The sequence below is a fragment of the Manihot esculenta genome, chromosome 14, assembly GCF_001659605.2.
Source record: "Manihot esculenta cultivar AM560-2 chromosome 14, M.esculenta_v8, whole genome shotgun sequence".
In the NCBI taxonomy this organism is placed as follows: Eukaryota; Viridiplantae; Streptophyta; class Magnoliopsida; order Malpighiales; family Euphorbiaceae; genus Manihot; species Manihot esculenta.
The window spans coordinates 6906084-6932565 of NC_035174.2; the positions used below are offsets into that span (position 1 = coordinate 6906084).

The 26482-nt window shown below is 35.1% G+C and overlaps 5 protein-coding genes and 1 long non-coding RNA gene across 14 annotated transcripts; 4 read left to right on the top strand and 2 right to left on the bottom strand.

Annotated features, from left to right (window-relative positions):
• Positions 1 to 562: 562 nt before the first annotated feature.
• Positions 563 to 3036, top strand: LOC110600263. The gene is made up of 2 exons (XM_021737071.2): positions 563 to 718; positions 1544 to 3036. The coding sequence occupies exon 2, from the start codon at positions 1558 to 1560 to the stop codon at positions 2452 to 2454; it is 897 nt and encodes a 298-aa protein (XP_021592763.1). The 5' UTR covers positions 563 to 718; positions 1544 to 1557; the 3' UTR covers positions 2455 to 3036.
• A 1779-nt stretch (positions 3037 to 4815) lies between these two features.
• LOC110600545 (transcription factor PIF7) lies at positions 4816 to 10085 on the bottom strand. 5 transcript variants are annotated; one of them, XM_043950044.1, is made up of 9 exons: positions 9725 to 10085; positions 9405 to 9440; positions 8601 to 9096; positions 7847 to 7945; positions 7691 to 7756; positions 7190 to 7600; positions 6962 to 7064; positions 5968 to 6172; positions 5787 to 5889 (listed from the first exon to the last, which is right to left on the bottom strand). In XM_043950044.1, the coding sequence occupies exons 1-9, from the start codon at positions 9862 to 9864 to the stop codon at positions 5802 to 5804; spliced, it is 1644 nt and encodes a 547-aa protein (XP_043805979.1). In that variant the 5' UTR covers positions 9865 to 10085; the 3' UTR covers positions 5787 to 5801. The 5 variants fall into 5 exon arrangements, with proteins under 5 accessions (XP_021593100.2, XP_043805979.1, XP_021593102.2 ...); XM_021737410.2 differs by having other exon boundaries at positions 9405 to 9485; positions 9725 to 9857; XM_021737408.2 differs by lacking the exons at positions 5787 to 5889; positions 5968 to 6172 and adding an exon at positions 4816 to 5266 and having other exon boundaries at positions 9725 to 10084.
• A 3130-nt stretch (positions 10086 to 13215) lies between these two features.
• On the top strand, positions 13216 to 18078 carry LOC110631019. Of its 3 annotated transcripts, none has more exons than XR_006348410.1 (5): positions 13216 to 13776; positions 13936 to 14105; positions 15783 to 15960; positions 16035 to 16730; positions 16857 to 18078. It is a non-coding gene; the product is annotated as an uncharacterized LOC110631019 (long non-coding RNA). The 3 variants fall into 3 exon arrangements; XR_006348411.1 differs by having other exon boundaries at positions 13219 to 13776; positions 16035 to 16559; XR_002490451.2 differs by having other exon boundaries at positions 13225 to 13776; positions 16035 to 16341.
• On the bottom strand, positions 14322 to 16254 carry LOC110631018. 2 transcript variants are annotated; one of them, XM_021778716.2, is made up of 6 exons: positions 15965 to 16254; positions 15751 to 15815; positions 15243 to 15497; positions 14977 to 15154; positions 14822 to 14903; positions 14322 to 14739 (listed from the first exon to the last, which is right to left on the bottom strand). In XM_021778716.2, exons 1-6 carry the CDS (start codon positions 16252 to 16254, stop codon positions 14548 to 14550), a joined length of 1062 nt encoding a protein of 353 aa, XP_021634408.1. In that variant the 3' UTR covers positions 14322 to 14547. The 2 variants fall into 2 exon arrangements, with proteins under 2 accessions (XP_021634408.1, XP_021634407.1); XM_021778715.2 differs by having other exon boundaries at positions 14977 to 15157.
• Positions 18079 to 18578: 500 nt separating the features above from the next.
• On the top strand, positions 18579 to 24830 carry LOC110599811 (heparanase-like protein 1). 2 transcript variants are annotated; one of them, XM_021736388.2, is made up of 10 exons: positions 18579 to 19115; positions 19580 to 19843; positions 19990 to 20026; positions 20099 to 20282; positions 21011 to 21159; positions 21237 to 21470; positions 22119 to 22308; positions 22443 to 22568; positions 22803 to 22902; positions 24287 to 24830. In XM_021736388.2, the coding sequence occupies exons 2-10, from the start codon at positions 19622 to 19624 to the stop codon at positions 24671 to 24673; spliced, it is 1629 nt and encodes a 542-aa protein (XP_021592080.1). In that variant the 5' UTR covers positions 18579 to 19115; positions 19580 to 19621; the 3' UTR covers positions 24674 to 24830. The 2 variants fall into 2 exon arrangements, with proteins under 2 accessions (XP_021592080.1, XP_021592079.1); XM_021736387.2 differs by having other exon boundaries at positions 18579 to 19000.
• Positions 24831 to 24982: 152 nt separating this feature from the next.
• Positions 24983 to 25947, top strand: LOC110599812 (LYR motif-containing protein 4). Its single transcript, XM_021736389.2, has one exon. The coding sequence runs from the start codon at positions 25362 to 25364 to the stop codon at positions 25659 to 25661; it is 300 nt and encodes a 99-aa protein (XP_021592081.1). The 5' UTR covers positions 24983 to 25361; the 3' UTR covers positions 25662 to 25947.
• The last annotated feature ends 535 nt before the right edge of the window (positions 25948 to 26482 follow it).

The window sequence follows — 26482 nt, forward strand, 5'->3', positions numbered from 1 at the left end:
TAATTAGAGAGAGAGACAGCAATCAACATTAATTACTGTAAACTGTCGTGCAAGTTTTCCATCCATTACAACAAATTGATGTGGTCATAGTATTTCTCTGTAATACACTTTAAAATAACCAACTGTCATCTTTTTTTTTTTTTTTTAATTAATTTCCCAACAACAACAATTACTGTTAATGCATATGATTAATTTTCATATCCCATCATGCATGCATGGTTGGGATATATAACCATCAAGTCCTTGTCGACCCATAGCTGCTCGGTCTCTGATCCACCGGGCTCAACGGTCAGGCTCCTCTTCAGGGTTGGTCTCGGTGGGCTTATGAGCTTCTGGCTCAAAATAAACACATTTGATCACCAGCCCATTTACTGAAGACTAAATAAAAACTCTAGCCACACATAACATAACAAGCTCTGGCAAGCCGCAGGAAGATCGTTTTCTTTTTTCTAGAAAAAAAATTGTTTGAGAGATAACCATGCTTTTATTTTATTAACTGAAAAAAGGAAAAGGAAAAATTGGATAAACGGTGTCGTTTAGATGGTGATAGGCGGCCATTCTCCGTACACGTGGATCTTAATTAGGACGACACTCTATTCTGCATCTGTTTTATGATTTCACTGAATCTAAATAAAAAGCACCTCTTTTAATTTTTATTCGATTTTGCTTCCCGTCGACGTAGCCAGAGATGAAGAGACGCAACCCTCTTCCTCCCTTGGTAAGCTCACCCTTCTAGTTCTCTTGCTTTCTTTCTCTTCTTATGAATTTGTGTATGGAGATGGGTATTTTTTAATTTAATTCATAGATTTTTCAAACGGATAGCCAAATCCCCATCTACTCAAATCTGGAACCATCAGCTGATACTAATCTCTGGTTTCAGTATTTTTGTGAATTTATCTATTATGTAGATGCGAATGTGCCCTCCAGATAATTGGATGGTAAAAAACAGGGGTATCTTTTTATTTTTCTTCTTCTTTTTTAATATGTTTTCATAAAATTTACCCACATCCTTTTGTTTGTCGATCGATCTTTCACTAATAGACATGAGAAAGTTAGATGTGTAAATTTTTTAATGGTATTAATGCTGATTGTGATTTGTGAAGTTGGCAGAAGTTAATCAATTTAGGCGTATTTGGTTGCTTTAAAGTATTTGAAGTAGTGGGCAATTGTTTTTATATGTCCTTAATATCTTGCGAATTCTCGTGGAGTTGTGGGGTGTGATGATTCATTCATGGAGAAAAGTACCATGAATGGGCAACCTTTGGTTTCTTTTGCTTTACTATTTTCCCGGATACTTGGCTGCCGCTCTAAGAGTTATTTTATTTATTGAATGAGCTTAACGAAAAGTTGCCAGAATGATGTATACTGTCTTGAGCATGAGCAAGTGATATGCTATGCCCAAAGAACAAGCCCATCAAAGTTGCTAGGAGCCATAACATATTCTCCAATCTAGCATGCTTAATTTCGTGATGTTATAACCACAGGAAAGGAACCATAGTTTTGTAATTTTGACAATTTGCTGTTTGAAACTGTATCGTTGTAGGTTTGTGTCCATCAATGGTTGATGTCATTGATCAATGTTGCACATGCCTAGTGTACTTAAGCAAGTGCCCTTTTTCTAAGTCAAATTGTTTCACGTTCATCATGTGGGGTTTTGCTTCAAAAGCCATCAGTGGATCCGTCAGATTGAAGAATGAACTTTCAAAGAGGAGTCAAGCTCATTCAGAATGCTCAGATGATGAACCATCCTTAAACAATAGCAGAGAAGAGGGACTGGAATGCCCTATATGCTGGGAATCTTTCAACATTGTTGAAAATGTGCCCTATGTTTTGTGGTGTGGCCACACCCTGTGTAAGAATTGTGTGCTAGGGCTGCAAAGGGCTATGGTGAAACTTCCTACCCTCCCAATCCAGCTTCCATTTTTCATTTCTTGTCCCTGGTGTAATCTATTATCTTTCAGATTGGTCTACAAGGGACACCTTAGGTTTCCTCGGAAGAACTACTTCCTACTCTGGATGGTTGAGAGCATGAATGGTGATAGGTCAAAGTCATATTTCTCGTTTCGTGGGGAGCATCAGCCTGTTGGTTCTTCAAACAGAAACCAAGCTATGGGAAATCAAGTTACTCATGTGAGCAACAGGCGAGCCCCATACTCTCGTCCTCCAGAACAAGCAGCATCTAACCATGACGAAGATCGTCTTAGCATTAGATACTTCAATGCTGAGAGACTTCAGTTATCACTTCGTAAGTCATTGGTTTTCTTTGTTCACTTGACAGCAAAGTTTCCATTGATTGTCATATTTCTCCTGATTGTTTTGTATGCAATACCGGCTAGTGCAGCCATCTTGTCACTCTACATCCTTATCACCCTTGTATTTGCTCTCCCTTCTTTTCTTATCTTGTACTTTGCCTTACCCAGTCTGGATTGGTTGGTTAGAGAAATAATCAATTGAGTTACCACTCTCCTACATGCCAGATGTCAGAAATTTGTGGCATTTCTCTTATTGTCAGTCCAGTTACATGGTGCAATTTGACGACTTTCCCTCTATTAGATGCTGACCAGCTTATGGTTTTGGAAACCATGGAGCTCAACCCGAAGTTCTTCAATCAAATCACCTTTTTCTTCAAACAAATTTTAGCATGTGGCAAATGAGTTGATTGCAGATGTTAGATTGATTGAGAACACTGTTGTTCTGTAATTTCCAAATTTTGGTGAGCAATCAATGATCTCTAGTAGAAATATGATGAGGATGTATGGGTATTATTCTTCTGCAGTGTAGATACATGCGCCTTGAGGCTCTTGCAAGAAGACTTGGTGTTTATAGGATTGTCCTTGTTTTGTATGTGGAGAGTAATGATTTTCAGTACTTTGCTATATTTTGGAACTTTGATGAACCATATATAGAATACTCCGATTTGGTCTTTGTAGTTCTGGTATGGAATTCCTTTCCCATATATGTCCTTAAAGTACTCTAGGGAGATTGTATGTGCTCATTTCATGAAGCATCAGTATAAAACATGTGTATGTTTGTTTAGCTGCAATTTTTATTTTGGTTAGCCCTTGAATTCTTGGCGTTCCAATGAGATCTCTAACTAATTCTAGGTTGAAACTGTGAAATGAAAGCTTGTAAAGAACTTTATGGTTGGAGGTCACCTTCTTTTTGTTCCAACCAATGCAGAAATGAGGAGAAGGCATGATTTGAAAAACAGAAAACTACAATTGTATTAAATCTAACACCTCATGACTTTCAGAAAAATTGAATTACTTCATTGTCCTCAGTTTTTGATGGATTTAGGCTTTTGTTTTTGAAAATAAATTATTTCAGAACTATACTGTGACAATTGATTGACTACTTGGTGTAGGAATGGTATACACAATTCCTTAGTCACTGTTTAAAACTCTTTATTCTATCGGTTGCGGAATATGTATTATATGCAGCTCTATTGGTCCAAAAAAAAAAAAATCTAACTTTATCGGTTTTACGTTTATAACTTAAAATTTTAATTTCGAATTAAAAAATTTTTAACTTTTAAATTAAATATTATTGCAAGTATTATTTTTTTTAAATATTTAATTATTTAATAATTAAAATTTTTATTTAAGTGTGAAATAATTAAATATTTTAATTGTATAATTTAAGAATTTTATATAATTAAAAGTTTAGAATTTTAATTAAAGTTTAATTTCAGTTAATTAAATTATTTATATGATAAAAATAATAACTTTAAATATAATTAAAATTAAATAAAAAAGATGTTATAATAACAATAAATTTATAAGTTAAAATTAAAAGTTGAAAATATAAATATGAAAAAATATAAAATTATTATCTTTTTAAATCAATATAAATAGGTCAGGTCTTATATGTATAACTCTTTTAACTATTGTTAAAGATAACTAAAAATCGTTAATAATTTCATTTTTCATCTTTTATAATTAATCACTTTTATTTATTATCTTAAATAAAAAAAAGTGATTTATTGGAGATTATATAAATTAGAAGAATAAATAAATTAGAGTAAAAAAAGTAAATTCTTATTAGGGAAGTAAATATAATACATAATGGACTGAATTTAAGTAAAAAGCATCCTTAATAAAATACAAGGTTCGTTCGTTGTCTTTGATATTCTTAATCCTACCATAATCAATTTTTTTTTTTTTTGAAATGGCATAATCAATTTATTTATAAGACGATTTAGTTAGGATAAATAGTAATTTTATTTATTATTTTAATAATGAATTTAAATTTATTGATATTAGAATGTATATATTTATTTATGATGTGGCAAGATCAAAGGATGCCTCCAGCCATAATTTATGGGACTGATATATGGTTTACATTTTAGGAAGATTTTTACACGCGGATTGAGAGAAGAGAAAGTGGTTGGCTCTTTTTATTTTGGTTGGCAGCTGCAACAAATCCGCTGTTTCGTTGCCTTGTCAACACCAAAACCCCCCCCCCCCCCCCCCCTCGCCTTTGTTGTCTGCAATCGTTCCTTAGCACAAACAAAGTGGAGACCCTCTTCTGGGGGAGAGGGTCATTTTCCTATGTTTTTCTTTTTCTCGACAGAAACTCCACATAAAGGTACGTACTCCTGTTTTTTTGTTTTAATTTCTAGTTTTTAATTAAAAGATTTTGTTTATTCTATTCAATACTCATAATTTGTAAAGAGATCATATTTAACAAAATGTAATTATAATTTCATTTTAAGGGATGCTAATTACTAAGTTGTGCAAATTCTTGATTGGAAACCAATGACTGCCATGGGAATTTCTCATTTCTTGTTTGTTTCAGGTTGACGAACCTTTCAAGTTTTCAGAGCTCGAGATGGTTGCTTCTTCATATTTCTGATCCTTGGTAAGATTTGGGCTTCCTTTTCTTTTGTAAATATCATGAAAATATAAGAAAGATTTGTTTCCAACTCTGTTTTTCTCTAAATGTTACTGTCTCATGCAGGATTTCGAAGGTGGCAGTTTTATTTCGGTAACAATGGCTGAGGAGAATATTTTTGCTATACCAGATCATGATGGTATACCGATGATCCTTAGGACCGATTCTATGCCATGGATTCAGGAGATTGGTTATAGCTCACTAATCGGAGACACCGAGAGCGATACTCAGGCGATCCTGGGGGTGACCGAGTCAGAAGATGGTGATGTAAGGAGGTATTCTACTGGGAATGTTGGGATTCCATACAAAAGTGTAAAGATTCTTTCCCTTTATCTTGCAGCTTCAAGAGGCTCCTGCCATGGAAGACAAGATCCTGAAATAAAGCCAATGAGCAGTAAATTAGCAGTCAGTTATTATCATGGTTCCAGCATTCTGAAACCTCATTGTCCTGAAAAGAATGAAATTCCACCATCAACAATGAAAGAAGCTAATCTGTCAAAACAATTTTCACTGCCTGTCAAAGAAAGAGGTCCAATATCAAGGCCTAAGCTGCCAAAATCAACTAGTTTTCATATAAACAGGGGTTTAAGGAGTAAAAAGGATGGTGAAAACCAAGAAAACAACGAAATGTCAGCTTCTTTACTTGGAAGAACTAATGAAACTAAGAAATCAATATTGGATGAAAAAAACGTTTCGGCGCGATCAACTGGTTCTTCTTCGGCGGCCTTGCATTCAGTTAAGAAGGGCTTGACACGACCAACTGATTCTTTGGCTCCCAAATATCCTGAAAAGAGAGTTTCTAGGAATGGGAATTCGAGAACTGAGTTGAACGCAAAGAATAAAGCTAATTGTTCTTCATTGTCCCGTAACGATAAAAGCTTAAAACATAGACAAGGAACTTCCCCTGTTCAAGTGTCTGTACCAGATAAGAGATTGAGACCCACAATCCATGGAATCAATGTCAATCCATCACTTAAGTCCTCTGAGAATAAAAGCCTGAGACAAAGAAAACAGGGTGTTCATGTATCCAAATCTCCCGATGCTGGTGCCTTCTCTGATTACCCTGACACTTACATTAGAGCAGCCAATGCAAAGGTGGAACCAAGGACTAGGCCCAGAAAGAATGGAATAGTAAGCACAAGAGGTCCTGAGTCCACTGCCAGAAAGCTAAGTTCTAGGAAAGGGAAGGTACTCGAGCAACGCCATGTGATTTCTTCTCCAAGAAGACCCAAATTCAGGCGAACACACTTCAGTGACAGCAAAATTTGTAAAGCTGAGACTGCAAAAAGTAGTTTAAAGAAAACAAAAGTTGATGTTGATGAAGGCGAGATTAATGTTGAAGAATCTGAAAGCGAGAAGGTTATTGTGAAATCCGAAGATTTAGAAGAAAAGAAAGTGGAGCAGAATTTGTTGAATGAGATGATCGAGGAGACAAGGAATAAGCTTCCTGAGAGCAGGAAGAGCAAGGTGAAAGCATTGGCGGGTGCTTTTGAAACAGTGATTTCTGTTCAGAATCAAAGACCATCATCAAAAGTTGTTGAATGTTGAGTTACTGAGGTTTGTACTTATATTCAAACACGTATATCTATGCTGTATATAATAATTCTAGGGAAAGAACAGGGAAACAATGGCAATACCACCTGTTTATACTCTGTGAAAATGAGAAATTTTATAATTTATAAGGGTTAGTATTATAGTTCTTAATTATAGTAAATTCCATGTAAATCCCATTATAATCAATGTTGCCAATCTTTTGTACGAGCAATAAATTTTCCTTGGAAACAGTGAAAAATTATTTCCATTCACTCCATCTTCTACATAGTATTTATCTACTATGTATGTATGAAAAACATTACAACTAAGAATACAATATAAGAATTTCTCTACTATGTATGTATGAAAAACAACAATTGTGTAAGAAAATCAATATATATATATATATAAAGTGCTATTATACAAGATCATTAATTATATTAATTAGTAATAAATTAACTACATAAATAAATTTTCAATTTATAACGATTGGGCACTTTTCTTCCTCAATCTGGTTTTATAAATTTTTAATCACCTTGGACGTGGTTGGGCTGTGGTGCTGCTTGTGTCATCTGCTGATTCATCATTTGTTGCTGGTAAAGTGCTGCCATCTTGTTGTAAAGATCCATATTCATCGACTTCATCGGTTCGGAAAATCCAAGAAAATAAATAAAAACACCACGTTAATTAAGAACAAACGTAACACGTAATTGTTTTCTGTGAATAGTAATTATATTTAAGCATATATGAATGGAACGCATACTTGTGCTAAAAACCCACAATAAGGATCAGGCAGAGGAACTGAACTACTGTTGGCAGTGTCCGGATTTGCTGCAGGGAGAACTACAAAGGGATGAGGATGAGGAGGGGGAACAAAGGAAGCGGCGGGCGTGGTGGAGGGTGGCGGAGGGTGGAGGAGTGGAGGGAGAGAATGGGGAGGAGTAGCCGTGGCATGTCCAATAGTATTAATGTCATGAAGCATCCCCATGCCCATGCCTAGATGAGTAACCCCCATGCCCATACGTGCTAAGAGAGACATTTGATGAAAATGTTGGTGCATCCCTAAAGGAGACATCATCATCTGTGGCATGTTTCTCACACTCATCACTTGCACTTGTGCTTGTAATTGTTTCAAATATTCTATCACCTCATCCAACATTGATGCTTTGTCTGTCTGCAATTTTATAGTACGTAATATTATTTTATTTAACTAAAATATTAATTAATTAAGACATAATCAACTTGTGTAATTAACTTCCCTGACCTTACTTGCATTAGGAACCAGCTTCTGGAGAGCTTTCATCTTTTGATTGATCCTATCTCGTCGTTTCTGTGCCAATAAAATCATCAACTGTGCTTATCTTATTTCTACTATTTACTAATCTATTGCATTAAAAATAATGAAAATGTTAGTAATTACCCTTTCTGACTGATTGTGAATAGCAGCAGCTCGACTTCTTCTACTTGAATGAGATCTGACTCTTTCAGTTTTGGTCTCTCGATCTTCATCTGGGTTTTCCTATAATTAATTAAAAATAAAGTTAGAAATTATTAAAACAAGTCAATAATAATGAATAATAATTGTTTCTTATTTTTTACTCTTATATTTTATTAGATAAGTCAGTCAATAATAGTGAGAAAAATTTATAAATTTTCATCGAAATTATATTTCTAAACGGAGTTTCAGAAACTTGGAGCCAAAACATGAGCACATGAAAATTATACTAATTCAAATTTTTATCTCTCCAATACACTGATTTTAATAAAATAGGAGAACTCTACATGTTAATCTACAAAATTTATTTAATTAGAGTAGGTTTCTTTTTACGTAAAGTTTCTTATTTATTTATTTATTTTAACAAAGTCTACTTCTTTTTCAAAGAAATAAATGCTATGCAGCCTATTGCTCAACTAATTTCTAATATATATACAATCCTAATTAATATAACATTCTTAATTACCTCCATACTCTCAGCTAATCAAACAAAGGAAAAGACAATTAAGTATGGTAGTTTTATTATGTTTTCGACAGAAATAAGAAAGTTGAATTAAGTACAGTTTCTTTCGTGTACAGAAATAACATCTGATGGCTATACCAAAAATAATTCTTTAATATGTTAGATTTCTTTATATATAATTTAAATTAATTAAGGGGGTAGATATGTTTGTTTTACCGATCCACCATGAGAAGCAGAATCCTCATTATCAGTAGTTTTGGCCTTGAAGCTGGGTGTGGATTCAAAGGAAGCATAAGTCATCATGGTCGTGTCGCTTTCCCTACAAAATGTGGGACTCGCACTTGCACATGCACTGCGGTCCACTTGCTCATGATCTCGGCTGCTTCCACACTGGTTTGACTCTGATCTTGCACGTTTCTTCAACAACAAGGGGGCCATCTGTGCCTGGTGTCCGGAGGACGTTTCTGCCCATTTTCCGTCTGATGATTCCACAGCCGAGGCTATCTTTGCCTGCCCCTGCTGCTTTGAGTTTATTTTTTGTGGTGAACTGTGGCGTGTGGCTTGGTGGACTATTGACTCGAGGGTTTCGCTGGTCCTACCCCATGTGGTTGTGGCCTTTGTTCCCTGGTCAGAATGGAGAAGCCCACCAAGTCCATGCATGGCTAGCTGACCATTCTCCCATGTTAGCTCTGCCACCTCGTAATAATTGGACCTGAAGATATGAATTCAACTCTAGTCACCATATCTTTATTTTCTTGCTTTACATAATTCTTGCTGAAAATATGTAAGAGAATAAAACAATTCTTGAATCAAAATCAAGAAAATGGTACTTCCTAACAACATATGGTAGGCATTAAATGGTCATGAAACTATACTTTTACACTTAAACAAGGAAGCACAAAGAAGGAAACCCATTAAGTTGTAAAGGGAGAAAATGTTATAAGAAAGATCTTGTGAACTGAGAAATTTTGATTAAACTTATTGAGAAAGGAAAAGAAAAAGATGTTTTAATAATATAACCTGGAAGAAAAACCCATCTGTTGATGAAATAAGCTGCTGCCAATAATGAAGAAAAACCAAGTTCAGCAGCAGCAGCAGCAACTGAGATAAGATACGCATAGCAAGTAATATATGGAAAAAGTAGCAAGAAAGCTATGTGGGTTCTTCTGCTAACCGCAGTTTAGCTAAAGAAACGACATCATAAAAAGAAAGAAAAAAGAACTACAAAGAGGGATTCTGTCGACTGAGAAAGCGAAGATCAAAAGCAAAAAAAGGAAGTTGAAAAAGAATAATTAAAGAGAGAAAAGAAAAAAAACGCAAGTAGTAGTTTTAGTGCATACATGGGGACACCAAGGTGGGTAGTGGGATTCTGCAGCTGGTGGGTATGCACGTGAGTGGATCTGTTACTCTCTGCTCCTTCGACTTGTGCTTGTCGTTGGTGCTTTAGATTCCATTTGGGGACTGTACACTGACCGATCATGCTTATGATGACGATGAAGATATTATTATATGATGAATGATGAATGATGAACGATGATTCACTTTCTCTCCATGAACAGAAGAAGCTATGAGTTTTGGATATAGATGTTTGGATTCTCTATTAATAATTCAGTGTCATATAAGCCCTATATGGTCCCCTCGGAAGCTCACATATCACATTGGTTATGAATTCTGATTGAGATTTTGTACAAAAACTTGTGGATGCAAATGCAAGTCCTTTGAGAGAATGGGATATATATACTCTGCCTCTCTTGCGTGGGCCACCTTAAATTAAGAGCAGATAAGATAAAAGGCTTCTGGCAACAAGTGCCGCACTAGTGGGTTGAAATAAAAAAATTATTTGAATTGAATTAATTTTAAATTTTAGTTTAATTTTTTATTTAATTCGGTTCAGTTTTTAATTTTAAAAATTTTAGTTATTTTAGTTTGATTCGATTTTGATCAGAAAAAAATCGAAAAAATCGAACCGAACGAATTAGTGATAATAATATATTATTTTCAATAATATGGAGAAATTAATTATATTAAGATTAAAATATTTTAATTAAATTTTAAAATATTAAAAATAAAGTATAAAAAATAAAAAAATTATTAAAAATAGAAACTGATCAAACTGAATCGAACCGAATCAGACCAGTTCGGTTCGGTTCGATTTTTTATTAAAATCAATTCGATTTGATTTTTATAAATACTAAAATTTCGATTTTCAGTTTATTTAGTTCGATTCGATTTTAAACTGAACCCACCGAATGCCCACTCTTATTAACAACCCTAATTCTTTTTTCAAGCAAGTGTCTAATATTTCTCATTTTATTGATTAAAAAATATAATAATTAAAATAATAATTAACATAACAAATAAATTTTAACTTATGTTAAACAATCATATAGAAAAATTATTATCGCTAGCATTTAGAAAAAAAACTATCATGCCTTTAGGAGTTGGTTTGAGAAATTAATTTAGTTAATTTACTCCTTCAGTTAAACTAAATTTACGGAGTAAATTGAAATTGAAACCTGTATGAAATCTATATCCATATAAATTCGGTTTATTATATAAATAATAAACGAGGATAAATATAATTATTAAGTTGGAGAGATGTATTGGAACGGGTCAACTTTAAATAGCTTAGGTTTAAATTTGAAATAAACTCTTTTAAGCTAATTTAGAATGCAAATATGTAGACTTGTTTACAATACAAGTAAGAAGTTATTTATTAGCTTTCTTATTTTATTGATGATTTCTTACTCATTTTAGCCTCCAGACGCTCCCTTCCCCTCTCTCTCTCTCACTAGAGTATAGAGACGGGTATTTGATCAGTTTAATTTTAAATCGAATTGAATAAATTAAAAATTAAAATTTTGATATTTATAAAAATTAAATCAAATTGATTTTAATTAGAAACTGAATCGATCTGATTCGGTTTGATTCAATTTAATTTGATCGGTTTAAATTTTATTTTTAATATTTTAAAATTTAATTAGAATATTTTACTTTCTATATTATTGAAAATAATATACTATTATCACTAATTGATTTGATTCAATTTTTTTAATTTTTTTTCTGATCAAAATCGATTCGAACTGAAATAATCAAAATTTTTAAAATTAAAAATCGAACTGAATTGAAATAAATAAAAATCGAATTAAATTTTCAAATTAATTCAATTCGGTCTATATTTTCGATTTGAATCAAATACTGTTTACCTCTGCTAGAGTTTATATATATCGCAATACCATAATTTTAATTTAAGTCTAATTTATTTTGCTTATAAAAAAGTTTATAATTTTTTACTTAATATTTCTTTTTTTCTTTTTTCACAAAGATAAAAAATAGATTTATCAATAATATTTGATATTTTTAAAAAGAAAATATATCTACTGAAAGTAAAAATATGAAGAAGACTTAAAAAGGTGGAAAATATGATGTTTGATACACGTTGAATATTGCAGATACATTGAACATACATAATAGTTTACATATTTCCAAACTCATAAAACATATGCTACACGTTTTGAATGCATCTCCCAACAAGGCCTATGTGTGAATTTTAACCTTTTCTTTTTCAGCTTTTTAAGAAAAATATTTTTTTCTTTATTTAATGTTTTCTTCCTTAAATTTTTAATTATTTCAATCTTAATATCATCCAGCCTTTTTTTCCTTCAAAAATAAACTAATTATTTGGGCATGTCAAACAGTACCGAAATGACGAAAAAGCCCTAGGAAAATACATAGCTTTTCCAATCATTTACAAGTCATATCTACCACTTGAAGACAAAAATGAGAGTCAAGTCTCAAACCAAACCCAGCAGAACCCTTCAACTCTTCCGTTCTAAACCAGAAACTGGAGTCTTGATTTTTCATGCAAAGCCGACAGCCCGTGAATTCTTGAACGCCATGCGTAGAATGGTCCTCCCATGGTGACCACAAGTCCTTATCTTCCATTACAACTTGACAAAGAAATCTGCTTCAATGTGTGTCATGTTTTGATGTGTTTTGTACATTTTTGCTTCAGGACAAAACCCCCTCATTCAATCATATCTAATTTCAATACCCACTAATGTTTTTCCATATCCCTGTTGCCCTGGAGTGCACAACCTGGTTTTTACCTAAATATATATGGAGCTCTGTCATCATTCGTTTTGTTTTGCCTGTGCAAGTTTCTTCTTCTAAGTAGATACACCACTTTCACAAATATGGAGGTGGTCTATAGATTTAGCAACAACAGCTTCAGTAAAAACGGGCAATTGTTATCTAGTTCTATAAGTTTTTATATAGAGTTCAATATGAGTTTATACTGTGGATTCACACATGGACGTTGATGACTGCCGGACTTCTTTTATTCTGAGAAAGACCGGATCCAAGAGAGGAACACAAATCCAAAACCCATCAAATCATTCTTAAACTTAAACCGATCAATCCAATATGTTAATCCTTGACCCAAATAGGCGGGGCAGACTTGGTCCACCATAAGTCCAAGTCCAACGGAAATGTGATGTGAGGGAAAATAACTAGTCCGTCATTTCGCAGTTCTGTCCGCATATGTGCTGAGAGAAGTTAAATTGCCGCTTAGTATGGAGAGAGACTCTGACACATCCGTACGTACGGACCTAAATGATAGAGACAGATGGACTTGTAGCACATAAACGATTATACGTCATTAGCAAAAAAAAAAAAATAAAAGGACAGCAATATTTTTCTCTCTATTTAAATTTATAAATCTTTTTTCTTAATTTCAAAATATCAATAGTGTACATTGAGAATGATATAATAAATGCTATACTGAAAATGGATAGCATCTTTTGTATATATCCATAGGAAGGGGAGGGGCAGGGGCAATTGCGATCCTATCACATGAGGTTGTGGCCTGGTTTGTAGATTTCACATCTTATGGTTGAATTTAGTGGCAGTATTAATAGTGGCATGGCCCAGGATATGACGTTTGTTTTATACCTAATAATTTAATGAGAGTTCCTGGTTAAAATCTTGACTAAACATGTCCATACCGATGCTTTCCAATTCCATAATTCTCTTGGCCAGGACAAATAGTGTTATTAACAATCGGCAGCTTTAACCAATGGACTTTGGCCATTTGTACTGTAACCAATGGTCCTTAGATTCATGGGCTTGCCATACGTTTTTCCAAGATGCAATTGCTGACAGAATTTAATTTTTGCACCACTTGAAAGTCCTTGTAGATTGAGAATGTTCAGGGACTTCAGAGATTATTGCAATTGGAGCCTGGAGGGAGGACCGACGACTTTGGTTTTCTACTTGAATTGAACAAGTCCTCTCTAGTGCCTGATAATTCTGCATCGACGGCGGTCTCTTAAAGTTTCATATGTTGCACATGGCTGGTTAATGTCCCCTCTATTATTTAGCTAACTGCAAGGTACCATAAATTTATACTTCGATGATATACTATTCATAGAGTGATTTATTATTTTATTTGATAATAATACTCAGCTAATTTTTTTTTAATAGTAAAAAATCTTAATCATGGCAAATTATTAGATATGAGACTCTTAACAGTTCCTGCTCTCGATCACAGGTCAGGAACTCTTTGATCAGCAAAATGAACGGCTGCGGGCAAGAGACCATACTATAGTGATCAGCTTCCGAAATGGAAAGGTTGCGGGCAAGAGAAGGCACTATCATTTGAACAACAAGGAAAAATTCCCCCTGCCTGTGGAAACGTTTTTCTCGTCACTACCATTTGAGGTGAAACTTGTCTCAAGGAATTGACTTGTAGACTGCAATTTCATTAATGTTCAAATAAGAAAATCTAACCTTTTCTCTTAAAAACAGTTTTAGTCTTCGTCTGCGGCTTTGCTCATATTGATAGGAAGCATCTATTAGTTGTGGCCATTGCCTCCTTGAATCATATATATATTAATTCCAGAGATCATATGCAAAAAAATCAAGAACCTGCAGGCAGATGCTAATTACAGTTGTCTTTATATTCTCATACCACTTGTTGAAGTCATTTACATTGGCATTACACACAAACAACTGTAGGCAGTTAAAACTTTCCATACTTCATATCAGTTAGTTTATTTAAATTTCACCCAGTCAGCCATTTGAGTTGTTAAGACATATTAATAGAATTATATACAATTTAATGGACTTGCATAGCTTGTAGCTGTTAGGTTCTTGGTAACTATCAGCAGCAGAAACACCTGACAGGATTCTTGCCTTTTCTTCGCATGTACTTTGCCTTTTCTTTCACCTCAGCTTCTTCACTTCTTCTTTTCTCTTCTACTTGTGCTTTTGCTCCTCCAGCAATTGCATCAATTCTCTCTACATTGATTTGGTAATGCTGCAAGTTTCTAGACTTTCTCAGCTCCAGTTCATTCTGCAGGTCCACCAATCAGAAGACAGAGTTACTAGACATTTAACTTTCTCAGATTTGATCAAAACAAAAACCCAGACCAAACCTTTTTCCTTTCCATATGGAGTTTGGCTTCCATCTTCTTTTCATTCTCCCAGGCAAGAACTTTTGTTTTCATCTTCTCATACCTGAAAGTTTAACCTTACTATCAAGCACAAAAATACTAAAACCAGCATTTCATTTCAAAAAAACCAATATCACCTTTTATTAATCTTCCGTAGTTGAGCCTTCTCCCAAGAATCAACTTTGGATTCCCCAACTTCGCTTCTTGTTGAATTGGCCTTTTCCCTTTGATCTGTTGAGACCATAGATCTTGTAGAGGCTAAACGACTTGGTCTTCTGGTAGGCATAAAGGTGTCTTGTGCCCTATGACCCAGCTCTGCTGGTTTTCGCTCACATAGTAAAATAGTTCTTTGTTATTACTACGAATTCTTGTGGAAAATTTATCTGTATTTTTCTATAATTACCTGCATCTTTCACTTCCTTGGTTGATGAAGATCTAGTTACTCTAACAGAACCTGCTGATCTATCCTCTTTTCTAGTTCTGACTTCTGTTTTTGACTTCTCAAACTCCTTTCTGATCTTTCTCCTATATTCCTCTTCCGCTTCTTCCAGCGTGTAAATAGCAAATGCAGCAGCAGCCACAGCAGCTGCAAACTCACTGTCATGTTCCCAATTCATCTGCCTACAAAGCTGCTTCTGGAACCAGTTTTGACCCTTATCTGCAAAAGTTAGCAGTTAATTTTTTTTTTCTCCTTTTTCATAATCATTAGGTTGTCCTTCATGAATAAAAGACCGCATGAATTCTAATTTGAAACCAGTGATTAAAAGAGATAACAAGCTTCTTTGAATTTGTAATTAACACATGCATATGGGAAAGGAAAGATCAGGTTCCAACTGTAGAACTACATATGGTAATTTTGTTGTCATTTTGGACATGCATAGCTAGTTGTTTCTACTGTAGAAACATTGTACCTCTTTTTAAGGATTCTGTATTCTGAACACAGCTAGAGGACTGTTCTGGGCCAGAAAATCTCCCTCTACCAAGATAGCACGCAAATACCTCAATCAAGAGAAACGAAACTGGGTGGAAGGGGAAGAAGAAGAAGAATAAGAAGTAGAAACAATTTGGTTTTCTTTTCCCAAATGTATAATTGGTTCTTAAAAAGCAAAAAAGGATTGGAGGTACCTCTTTGACTTTAATAAATATCCATGCACTCGTAAACTTCTATGTGATAATTTTTGCAGCCTCTTTTCAGGTGGGAAAGTGATTAATTGGTGAGAAACTAGAATAGAAGACCTGGAAGGATGTCCTGAAACTCTTATAAGAACTTTAGCCCCATGATCAGGAGACCGGTGCAAGCAAAGATGAATATGCTTTGGAATTTGTACGAAGCATATTTGAGCTTTTGAGGGAAGCAAAGGATCATTTTCCCTTTGCCTTTCTTTCCATGCTCCAATCGTCAGGTTGCTTTCCATTTCTAACTCCTGTTTCTCTGTGTCTCCGCTGAAATGAATAATGATTAAGGAGTGGTAACAGTTCCTTCCCAGGGTGGGAAAAAACAGGTACGTAATCTGAAATGGGAATGTCCAAATTGGCAGGTCAGTGAGCTCGTGGTCTTTGATGCCTTGTCCATTTTGACTGTACTGGGTTGCTTAGTTGTGAGGGTTACGCCTTGTTGAGCAAGAGCAGCATTTTTATTTTCACCCCCATAGAGCTAATATGCTATTCATCAGGTTCCAAGGCAGTCCGGGAGCCTGGTCTTGTATTTTGGGAGGCTGATGTATGTATTATATCAAAAAACATTTGTGATTACTAAAGTATATTTTCTCTAAAAAAATTGTGAGGCAACTTAATTTAATTAAAATAAGTTTTATTAAAGAGCAAAGAGAGAGAAAGAGGGAGAGGGCGTCGCGCTGGTGTGAATCGCTATTGTCGGACTCTTCTGCCTCTGGTAGAATGAGCTTGACTTCGCTTTTTTGTGCAATTTTGTTTTTGTTGTTTTTTCGTTGTGTTATGTTCGTTTTTTGTTTGATTTCTGTGGGTTGAGTTTTGATGGTAGTTTTGATCGTTCATCCAGAGAGGAAGACCGGTGATATACTCAGTGCCGAAGTTTGAGTGGTTTCGTTGGCTGCCCCATGACTATTCGAGACTGAAAGTGTGATAGGCTGGTCTGTTTCTGGTTTCTATTAACAATTGCCATTGAAGCAGCTTATGACAACCATCGGGGCTCATTTTGTGCGGTTGGAGTCTACCAAGTTCTTTTTTCCTTGCATGCAAGTCAATCACTTTTACTTTCTTTTTTTCGGCTGTTCGGGTTTGGACGATGCCTACGCAGAGTTTGCTGTGGTGGTTGATGGTGCTGAACTGTGGCTCTTCTTTTCTGTTCCGATTTGACTAGTATTCGATGAGCAGTAGACAATCAGTTGTGGACTGCAATTTTATGTGTCGTGGGCTTCTTCTTGTTGGACCATTTGTTCTTTTCTGACTCTTTGATAGATCCTTAGTACTGTTGTTCAACGAGCCTTTTAATGCAAATCCATTTACATGGTAAAAAAAAAGTTTATTAAAAAATTAATTAAAGGAAGGAAATACAAAATGGAAGGCCTTGCTTTTTGCTTTCCCCGCTAGTGGTGGTTTCTCTCCCCCACTGGTGTGGTTTTTATATTTTTTTAAGCCAGATCGCGGTGCTGCATGGTGAGAGTTTCAGGCGAGATTTGATGGTGTGTTAATGGTTTTGTTGTTGTAGTCATCCTAATCTTCCCTGAGTACGGGAGGTTGTCAAAGCACGTGGTAGCGAACATAGCAAAGGATGTAAGTCGATCCCCCATAGCTAGCGGAGATTGAGACGCTATGGCCTCTGCTTCTCTTCCGTGACTTTTGGTTTTGGACCCAGAGGTTTCAGTTTCTTGCTTTTTGTGTCGTTGAACGAGTCTGTTCTCTTGATTTTGCTTTGACATTTTGGAAGATCTGTTCTCTTCCTTTAGCGGCTGAAACCTGTCTCAAACGTCTTAGGTCCAGTGCGTGGATTTTGAGCAGCCCTGTGGTTGTCCTTATTTGTTTGGGTTCTTCTCAAGCATGTGAGGCGATGACGCCTTCTGTGCTTTGCTGTGAAGATAGCTACCTAGAGTCGTCGGCTTGAGGCGGTGTTACGGTTTGTTTGCTGGGCCTAGTTTCTTTGAATTGGGCTTTGTGATTAGGATGTTAGGCTTTTCTTTTTTAGCCTTTCATAGCCTAGTTGTATCTTCTGCCCTTATAGCCTTTTAATGCAATTATAATTTTCATTTAAAAAAAATTAGTAAAATAATAATATAAAAATATTACTTTTTTTTAAAAAAGGATATATATATATATATATATATATATATATATATATATATATATATTTCAAATTTTTCACTAATTAAGAAATATAGTTAAAATAATTAATTTTAATTCTAGTTTTTAAGAATATATCCTTCATTTGTTGTATTTTTATTAAAAATTAAATAATTTATGTTGCTAAAATTAATTTACCTTTTTTTCTACCCTTTCATAAATAATATTCTTCTGCCAAAAAAAAACAATACTGTTAAAATTTAGAAAGTAATGAATTTTCTGATATTTACCATTAAGATAATTATGGAAAAATAAACCGAAAAAAATTACTATTTACTAGCATGATAACGATATGACTTGAAATTAATTTAATTGGATAAAAATACAATTAACTAAGAATGTGTTTTCGTTTAAAAAAAGAAAAAAAGAGATGTTACAAACACAAACAAGATTTGGTGAAGGCATCACTTCCGGTTGAAGCTAAGCTTGCGTAAAGCTCACACTCCTCAATTTGGAATCCCAGTTCATAAATTCTCAAACACATGTCAAACCCATCTCTATTTTCTTCTCACTCTTAACCATGAAATATCTTTGATTTAAAAAAAAAAAAAAAAGCCGTGAAATATGTCAAGCTGTTTCACAATGCCTAGCCTCTCATGCTCCCAGCTGTACTTGTAACTAATTAGATGAATTCTTAGCCCGACCCATTTCAGCCTACTTGGCTTCTGGTGGATGGCTTAAAGAAAATTCCAACATTATTCAAGAGAGATGCAAATGACAGAAGCATGGTCATGTTTTTTTCATAAAAGACATTATTTTGTTAGTGGGCTTTAACTGAGGAAGCTTCGCTTTAGGATTGAGCTTCACTGTTTTCTTTAATGGTGAGGTGGATTGAAGGTTTTTGAGGTTAGTTCTCAACTGGGTCAATCCTGCTTTGTTGAATGATGAAGGCAGCTTAGATTTCGTCATTAAATTTGGTTCTGTAAATGATTATTGCTTTTCAAGCATGCTGCTTTTTTAAGTAATTTTCGTTTGGATCTTTAGTTTTCTTTATTTTAGATTGGATAAAGCTCTTGCCAATTATTGAAGTTAATGATGGCATTATCATTTCATTCTTGCATCTGTAACCGACGAGAGGAAACAAAATTCTCTGCTATGGCAATTAGCATATATTGCTTTTCAACTTCTTGATTTAATCTCTCCTGTTTCTGTTTCTGTTTCTATTAATTTTTTCTTCTCTAGATGTCCTTTTCTTCTCAATTGATGAACTTGGGGCTTCCTTTTAAACTGAAATTTTGCTAAACTTGAGTGGTATAAGCAATGATTCTGCACAATGAAAATTACTCTCTTCTCCAAATCGACATCTGAACATTGTGGAATTGGGTTACTGGTTTCATGATTTAGCTTTGGTCCTCTTTTGGGATTCTGTAAATATTATGTCAGTTTTAACTTTCAACCATAACTTTACTCTTCTGTAAATTTCAGTTGCAGTTCATCTGAATAAGTTGGGCTGCTGGTGAGAGTATAATGAATCAGCCAATGGGATTCGGCCTGTCATTGCTCTTCTTTTTGGCTTCAATGCCTATCATTTTTGCTCAAGATGTTAAACATGCTACAATTGTGGTTGATGGGACTCTGACTATCGCTGAAACTGATGATAATTTCATCTGCGCTACCCTTGATTGGTGGCCTCCTGATAAGTGTGACTACAACCAGTGTCCGTGGCACAATTCATCTGTCCTAAATCTGGTAAGTCTCTGAAAATGTTCCTCTTAAGAGAAATTGAATAAATTTTTTGCAGAAATTAGTGGGCTGTTTTCTTTTTTTTTTTTTCATCTGGATAAATATGTTGAAGGAATTCTGATAACTGGTTGTTGGTGTTGTGGTGTTCCCAGGACTTGTCTCATCCTCTTCTTGGAAAAGCTATCCAAGGTTTGTACCATCCTTCAAGAACCATTTAACATTTATACAGAGCATAATTTACTAGTCTTTGTGGCTCTATAGCTTTCAGATACTTGAGGATAAGAATAGGAGGTTCTTTACAAGACCAAGTATTGTATGAAGTAGGAAATTTGACTTCTCCTTGCCATCCATTTAGAAAGATTAAAGGTGGGCTGTTTGGATTTTCAAAGGGATGTTTACCAATGAACCGGTGGGACGAGCTGAATGATTTTTTCAGTAAAACTGGGTAAGATTTTAGTATGCGGTTTTTTCTTTGTGTTCCCAATTTTTTTAAAAAAATGCAATTATCTGGTCAGATCTTAGTATGCACTAATATTTTCTAAGTCAATCTGTTGATGCAAATATGTCACTAGTGTTTAATTAACAGACCTCATTTTCTGTTCAATTTTTGCCTACATTAATATTTTAACTGATAAGTATTTAAACTTGTACAATATATGATATTGTTATTATGAAGCTTAATTGAATTTTTTTTGGATTTGATGGCTTCACCATGAGTTTTGATTTCTTGGAGTCTTCCAAGCATGTTGCTTTGTTAATGTTCTTGAGCAAAATATCTCTATTTCGGACATGCAGGTGCCTTCCTGCAAGCAAATAATATGTATTTGGTAGAAATGATGTGTCTGTTCATTCTCTCGGTAAATTAATCACTCGCAGTCCTTTTTCAGGTCATGGCATGTGCCAAAATTTTCTACCATCTAGACTGTTTTCAGACATCTCCATACTTATCTCACTCATTCACAATAGTTATATCACATATTCCAATTTGAGACCTCCCAAAAGAAATCCCAAGTCTTTATTGCTATCTTCCTTTTGCGGTCTTGCACTTTTAAGTTTCATCAATGCATATGATATATCTCATGCCAAAATAGTGGGCCTTTGGAAGATATTGAGGGGAGGAGGGATTCAGGTGCTTGCTTATGGAGTTATCACCTTAGAACCTTGTATCTGCAGGGCCATTGTGACATTTAGCTTAAATGCCCTCCACGGGAGGCACTGGATCAGGAGGAGTGTTTGGGGAGGAGCTTGGGATTCAAGTAATGCTTATGATTTTATGAACTACACTGTCTCAAAGGGACACAAGATAGATTCATGGGAATTTGGTATAAAATTTACAGACCTCTTGTTAGTTTAGATTCATCGTCTTGCACCTCCTAATGTATTGCCTTTGCCGTGGCAGGTAATGAGTTGAGTGGAAGTGGTGTTGGTGCAAGTGTCAGTGCAGAACTCTATGGGAAAGATGTGATCAACCTTAAAGATATTATCAAGGATTTATATAAGAACTCTGATGTCAAACCTTTACTTGTAGCACCTGGAGGATTTTATAACCAGCAGTGGTTTGCTAAGTTTCTTCAGGTTTCAGGTTCAGGCATTGTCAATATCTTGACTCATCATATATACAACTTGGGTGCAGGTGAGCTACTATGGTGCTGAGATCTGCTTAAATTTGATAAGTGCAATTATTTGAACTCCTATATTGAGATTGAAATGGTATTTCTGGAAATATTAGATCTTAACAATCATTTATAATCTCAGCTGCATAGATGACCGCTATATTTTGAGTCATCTTTCATAGTAGATTGTTGAATACCGCTGTTTTCTTCTTCTTATGGAACAAATAAGCTTGTATACTAGCGGCAATTAGTTCTTAGAAAGACCTTTAAACAAATGCTGATAATTGTAATAGTAATCTCGTCATAAATCAACTGTGAAATACTGCTCTCAATCATTAAGTTTTTGGAACTTCACTTACCTTCTAGCCATCTATTCTGAAAATAAAAAACCATATGTCTTACATCATCCAGTGCAAGTGAAATTCTCAGTTGGGAAGTCTTAAAGATCATATAGAACCTGACTACTCTTTACCCTTTACAAGATGTGTCTGAAATGGTCTTAAACTCTTAATAGAGGTGATATCATTTATAAATCAGACGCCTCTGTATATGGAAAAATTAAATTTAAAGTCTATTTTTCTTATGGATTGGCGTTGATTCCAAGACAGATGCACTATTATTTATCAATCCATTTTCCATGTAAAATACATAACTCCTTTCCATTGCAGGTGTCGATCCCAACCTCACAAATAAGATTTTAGATCCCCAATATTTGAGCAGGATATCAGAAACATTCAGTGGTCTCGTGCAAACCATTCAAGACAATGGTCCTTGGGCTTCTGCTTGGGTTGGAGAATCTGGTGGAGCCTATAACAGTGGTGGTCGTCATGTGTCTAATACATTCATCAATAGCTTTTGGTAATCTTGCTGACCTAAGCTCTTTTATGCTTTATCTTAAATGGAAAGAGGATATAACTATCACGCTACACTGCTGAAGTGTTTATTTGGAGTGATGACGGTTTAATTATACTTCTATTATATTCGACTTTCAGGTACTTGGATCAGCTTGGAATGGCAGCCAAGTACCACACTAAAGTATATTGCAGGCAAACGTTAATTGGTGGAAACTATGGTCTTCTCAATACAACTACATTTGTACCCAATCCTGATTACTACAGGCAAGATCATGGCTTTCTTTTTTAAAAAGTCTGGAGCCTGTTTCCTGGATTCTTTCTTTTCTTATTCTTCTTCTTTTTTCTTTTTTTTGTGAATTTTGTTATTTGGGTTTGGGGTTGATGCAGGGATGGAATTCAATGAGAATTATTTTTTCCTGTCAGTTTCAGACGCATATCTAATCCAAAGTTTTTGCCCTTTTTTTTTTTTTGTAATTTTGGATTTTGCATTTGCAATAGTGCTCTTTTCTGGCATCGACTTATGGGGAAAGGTGTTCTAGCTGTTGGTAGCGATGCTTCTCCGTATCTACGTGCTTATGCCCACTGCTCAAAAGGACGAGTAAGGCTTCACTTTGTTTTAACTTTATAACCAAATTATTTGCTTAGAATAGTCAGGCATTGTAGACGAATTAAGACAACATTGATATGAAAAGTTCCAATTTTGTGTATTATATGGTCCGCAATGGAGCAAGCTATGAGCCCTGAGATAAATGTGATATAAAACATCCCAATTTTTATGATGATTGCTTCTGTGCTTAGCATGTGTTGGGACCTAACATATTTGTTACATGAAGAGAAAATAAAGAAAATTAGAAGAAATTATAATGAATTTTGCCAACATAGCCTTTATTTTAGAAGTCCATGAACATTAGTTGAGGACTTAATTGGGAGAATCTATACAACTAAAAGAAGTTAAACTTCCCTCTCATTTTAAGAAGGGATCCAAATGGAAGGAAGCACATATAAATTTCATTCCTTTCTTTTCGATTCATTTCCTTCTTATAATTTTCCGTATATCTTTTGGTTGCCAAATGTAGCCTCATTCTAGGGGAGGTTTGGTTTTTCGGGGCTTAGCTTGGGGAGGGCTTGTTTGTTCCTCTCAGCCATGCATTTTGGATTTGATTACTGAATGGCAACCATTGGGTCACATATGCGTTTGGTCCCCTAAATAACGCCAAACAACATCCCAAACTGGTTGTGACTCTGACACAAATAGTGCCCCTCTCGGGCACTATGTTGCCTCACATCTCTGAAATTCTTCTGTGACTTCCCAGCAGGTTGTGATTCATGCCTTCAGAATAAGCTTCAAACCAAACCCATTTTTTCAAAACTCCTGAGGTCAAAAGTAAAATTGATGGAGGACATTATGGCATTCATGCTTATTTAGCTTTTCAAGTATGTTGTGCTTTCACATTACATAAAAGCTTTTTTATGTTTATTATGCATACCTTTCCTGTGACACAACTTTTTTTTTTGTGCTGAGTAAAATTTTACTTGTACCTTCCTTTCTCTCCCCTATCCTGCACACAATACTTAGTCTGGGAACTTCATTCTTGGAAGTTTACCCTCCTCGAGTTCTTAAAGCAATTGTAAGAGCTATGTGATAGACAAAAGGATTTCATATGTTACTGCTGAAATTCGTCTTGAAATCAATTTCTCGACACTTCTTTCTAATTTCTGAGTTAATTTTTGAAAGCAATTGTTATTTTCCTTTCCCAAGGAAAAGAAGATTTACTCTACTCATGAAAAGATGCAACGGATGCACACAGACACCCCTTGTTTCCACGTGCACTTGTGGCTTGAATAATTTGCTCATACCTCAGGATTAGAACCCTTTGGGAAAAGATAGCATGTTTGTTTATGTCTTTAAGGGTTACTTGCAAAGTCATCTAGCTAATGCTTGTAGCTCACTGAATTCATTTATTGTCATCTTTTTGTTACAGGCAGGTATAACTTTACTTCTAATTAATCTGAGCAATCAGACTGATTTTATAATCAGTGTTCGAAATAGTCTGACAATGAGATTGCACGTGGAAAAGAAAGTTCAGAGAGAAAGCTTATTAATGCGTAGCCTTAAGAGATCTGTATCATGGGTCGGAAATGAAGCATCAGAGGGAGCAACCAGAGAGGAGTACCATCTAACTCCAAAGGATGGGTACCTTCAAAGCGAAACCATGGTTCTAAATGGAATCCCTTTAGAACTAACCGAAAATGGAGATATTCCCAGATTAGACCCTGTTCATAATAATGTGAACTCTCCTATATACATCAATCCATTGTCCATTTCATTCATAGTGTTCCCTAATTTTGATGCCCCCTCCTGTGAATAACTGGCTGCAATTGTTACTTAGCTTTGTAACTGTTCTGGTTTGTATATGAAGTTGCAGAAAGTGTAATTCTGTGGTAATTGTAACTGTGACGACTTATAGCATTATGCTGTGATGGATAAATACTAGAATAAGATGCAATGCAATGCATAATTTGTTAGTTGAGTAGTATGCATGGAAAAACTGAGAGAGAAAAGTAAATTTAAATTTTGATAGTTTAACCGAAGAGATGTTCAAAATTCTCTGTTCTGATGTTATAGAATTTCCTACTGATTTCAAGACTCAAATGCCAAAAGCTCAATTCACCAGTCCCAGAGATTTTGGATTCCTCCAAAACAAGGGAAGTTTAAGAATTAGTTTGATGTTTCACGTTCCAAATCAAGGGCTGGAAGGTGTAGTCAGTATTTTCAGAGATTCTGGAGGCTTTATGACGGAAGTTGCGTTCCTTGTTTATTCTAAACGACCTGTCGTTCCGTTCTCCAAAGAGTCGTGCGAGTATAGAACGATTGGCTTTTAATCAGTCACCACTCACCAGACACCAGTCCACTATAAAGGACTCGCAATTAGCAACGGCAAGTCGTATTTAAGTCTACAAAAACAACCAAAAAACTCGGCCGTCCGTAGTTTGTTGAGTTAGCCTTGGGTCCTTGCAACCCTCTCTCCTCCTTACCAGCGAAAATAGTAGAAACAAATGGCGTCGTCGTATGCTATTTCGAGAACTGAAGTACTCTCTCTGTACCGCTCTCTTCTACGCACAGCTCGCCAGTTCTCCGACTATAACATCAGAGAATACACGAAGCGCCGCACTGACGACGCCTTTCGCGAAAACCGGAACCTATCGGACTCCTCTTCCATCTCCGCCGCTTTCTCCGACGGCAAGGCTCAGCTCGACATCGCTAAACGACAGGCTATTGTCTACTCCCTCTACACCACCAAAATCAAGAGTGTCATGGAGACCAATTCCTATTCTTCTTCTTCTTCTTCTTCTTAGATAAAAATATTGAAAGTAAAAGCACCCTCGCTTTCAAGATGATGCTGGGTAATTTCATTTATCTTCATTTCAATTTGCAATAGATGCTGTTGTATTTCTTGTTACTGGCAAGTCTCTTTTGAAGTGAGAGTTCTCAAGCATATGAGAACTGAATTCTTTCTTCTTTGAAATAACCCATCTGGATTTTATAGTTGCTTGTTTTAACTTACAATTCTATAGCTGAAGGAAAATTTGTATCCAGAAATCCGGGAATTCGAGTAATAATTGAGTTAGTAACATTGCATTTTCTTGTGGTTTTTAATTTAACGTTTTGCACTATTTCTGTTTGTGATTCCAAGTGAGTGGTCGACTTGATAGTTGATACTATGAACTATGGAGGAAAAAAGTTGTATCTTTTAGCTGTATTTTGGAATTGTTGAGGAACTTTATTAATTCAGTACATAAGATTTATGCTAATTGAGTAATTGTACACTAGCTTGGATCCAATAGTGAAGCATTATGCATGTGTGAGGTGTTGGATGTAGAACAAGTTGGTGAGTTGCTTATGATGCGGTTATAATGGTCGAGTTACAATTGAGACAATTTTGCTATGTGTGGTGCTGATATGTCTCTTGATTATCACTTCGTTGCTAATTATTTGGTAGGGATTTAAAATATATCGTTAGATACCTGCTGCAGTCTTCATGGAAGAAACTTGAACAGCTTCAGCTGTTCAGGAATTTGCAAGCTGTAAGCCGTAAAGTATTAAAGGAATGTTAATTGCTTTTTTTCTTGAAATTGTTTTTTCTTTTTTTTTTTGTTGTTGAAATTGGAATTTGTTG

What these genes read in the sequence shown, in the direction of transcription:
- LOC110600263 (XM_021737071.2), top strand. Translation starts at nt 1,558, where the DNA reads ATGGTTGATGTCATTGATCAATGTTGCACATGCCTAGTGTACTTAAGC.
- LOC110600545 (XM_043950044.1), bottom strand. Translation starts at nt 9,864, where the DNA reads ATGATCGGTCAGTGTACAGTCCCCAAATGGAATCTAAAGCACCAACGA. An exon ending in CTGCTTCTCATGGTGGATCG is followed by an intron (nt 7,946 to 8,600) that starts GTAAAACAAACA and finishes AATTAATTATAG; the next exon opens with GAAAACCCAGATGAAGATCG. An exon ending in ATTGTGGGTTTTTAGCACAA is followed by an intron (nt 7,065 to 7,189) that starts GTATGCGTTCCA and finishes GAACCGATGAAG; the next exon opens with TCGATGAATATGGATCTTTA.
- LOC110631018 (XM_021778715.2), bottom strand. Translation starts at nt 16,254, where the DNA reads ATGGAAAGCAACCTGACGATTGGAGCATGGAAAGAAAGGCAAAGGGAA. An exon ending in CTACGGAAGATTAATAAAAG is followed by an intron (nt 14,904 to 14,976) that starts GTGATATTGGTT and finishes TTAAACTTTCAG; the next exon opens with GTATGAGAAGATGAAAACAA. An exon ending in TCCATATGGAAAGGAAAAAG is followed by an intron (nt 14,740 to 14,821) that starts GTTTGGTCTGGG and finishes GTGGACCTGCAG; the next exon opens with AATGAACTGGAGCTGAGAAA.
- LOC110599811 (XM_021736388.2), top strand. Translation starts at nt 19,622, where the DNA reads ATGAATCAGCCAATGGGATTCGGCCTGTCATTGCTCTTCTTTTTGGCT. An exon ending in GATTTTTTCAGTAAAACTGG is followed by an intron (nt 20,283 to 21,010) that starts GTAAGATTTTAG and finishes TTGTATCTGCAG; the next exon opens with GGCCATTGTGACATTTAGCT. An exon ending in CCCAATCCTGATTACTACAG is followed by an intron (nt 22,569 to 22,802) that starts GCAAGATCATGG and finishes CATTTGCAATAG; the next exon opens with TGCTCTTTTCTGGCATCGAC.
- LOC110599812 (XM_021736389.2), top strand. Translation starts at nt 25,362, where the DNA reads ATGGCGTCGTCGTATGCTATTTCGAGAACTGAAGTACTCTCTCTGTAC.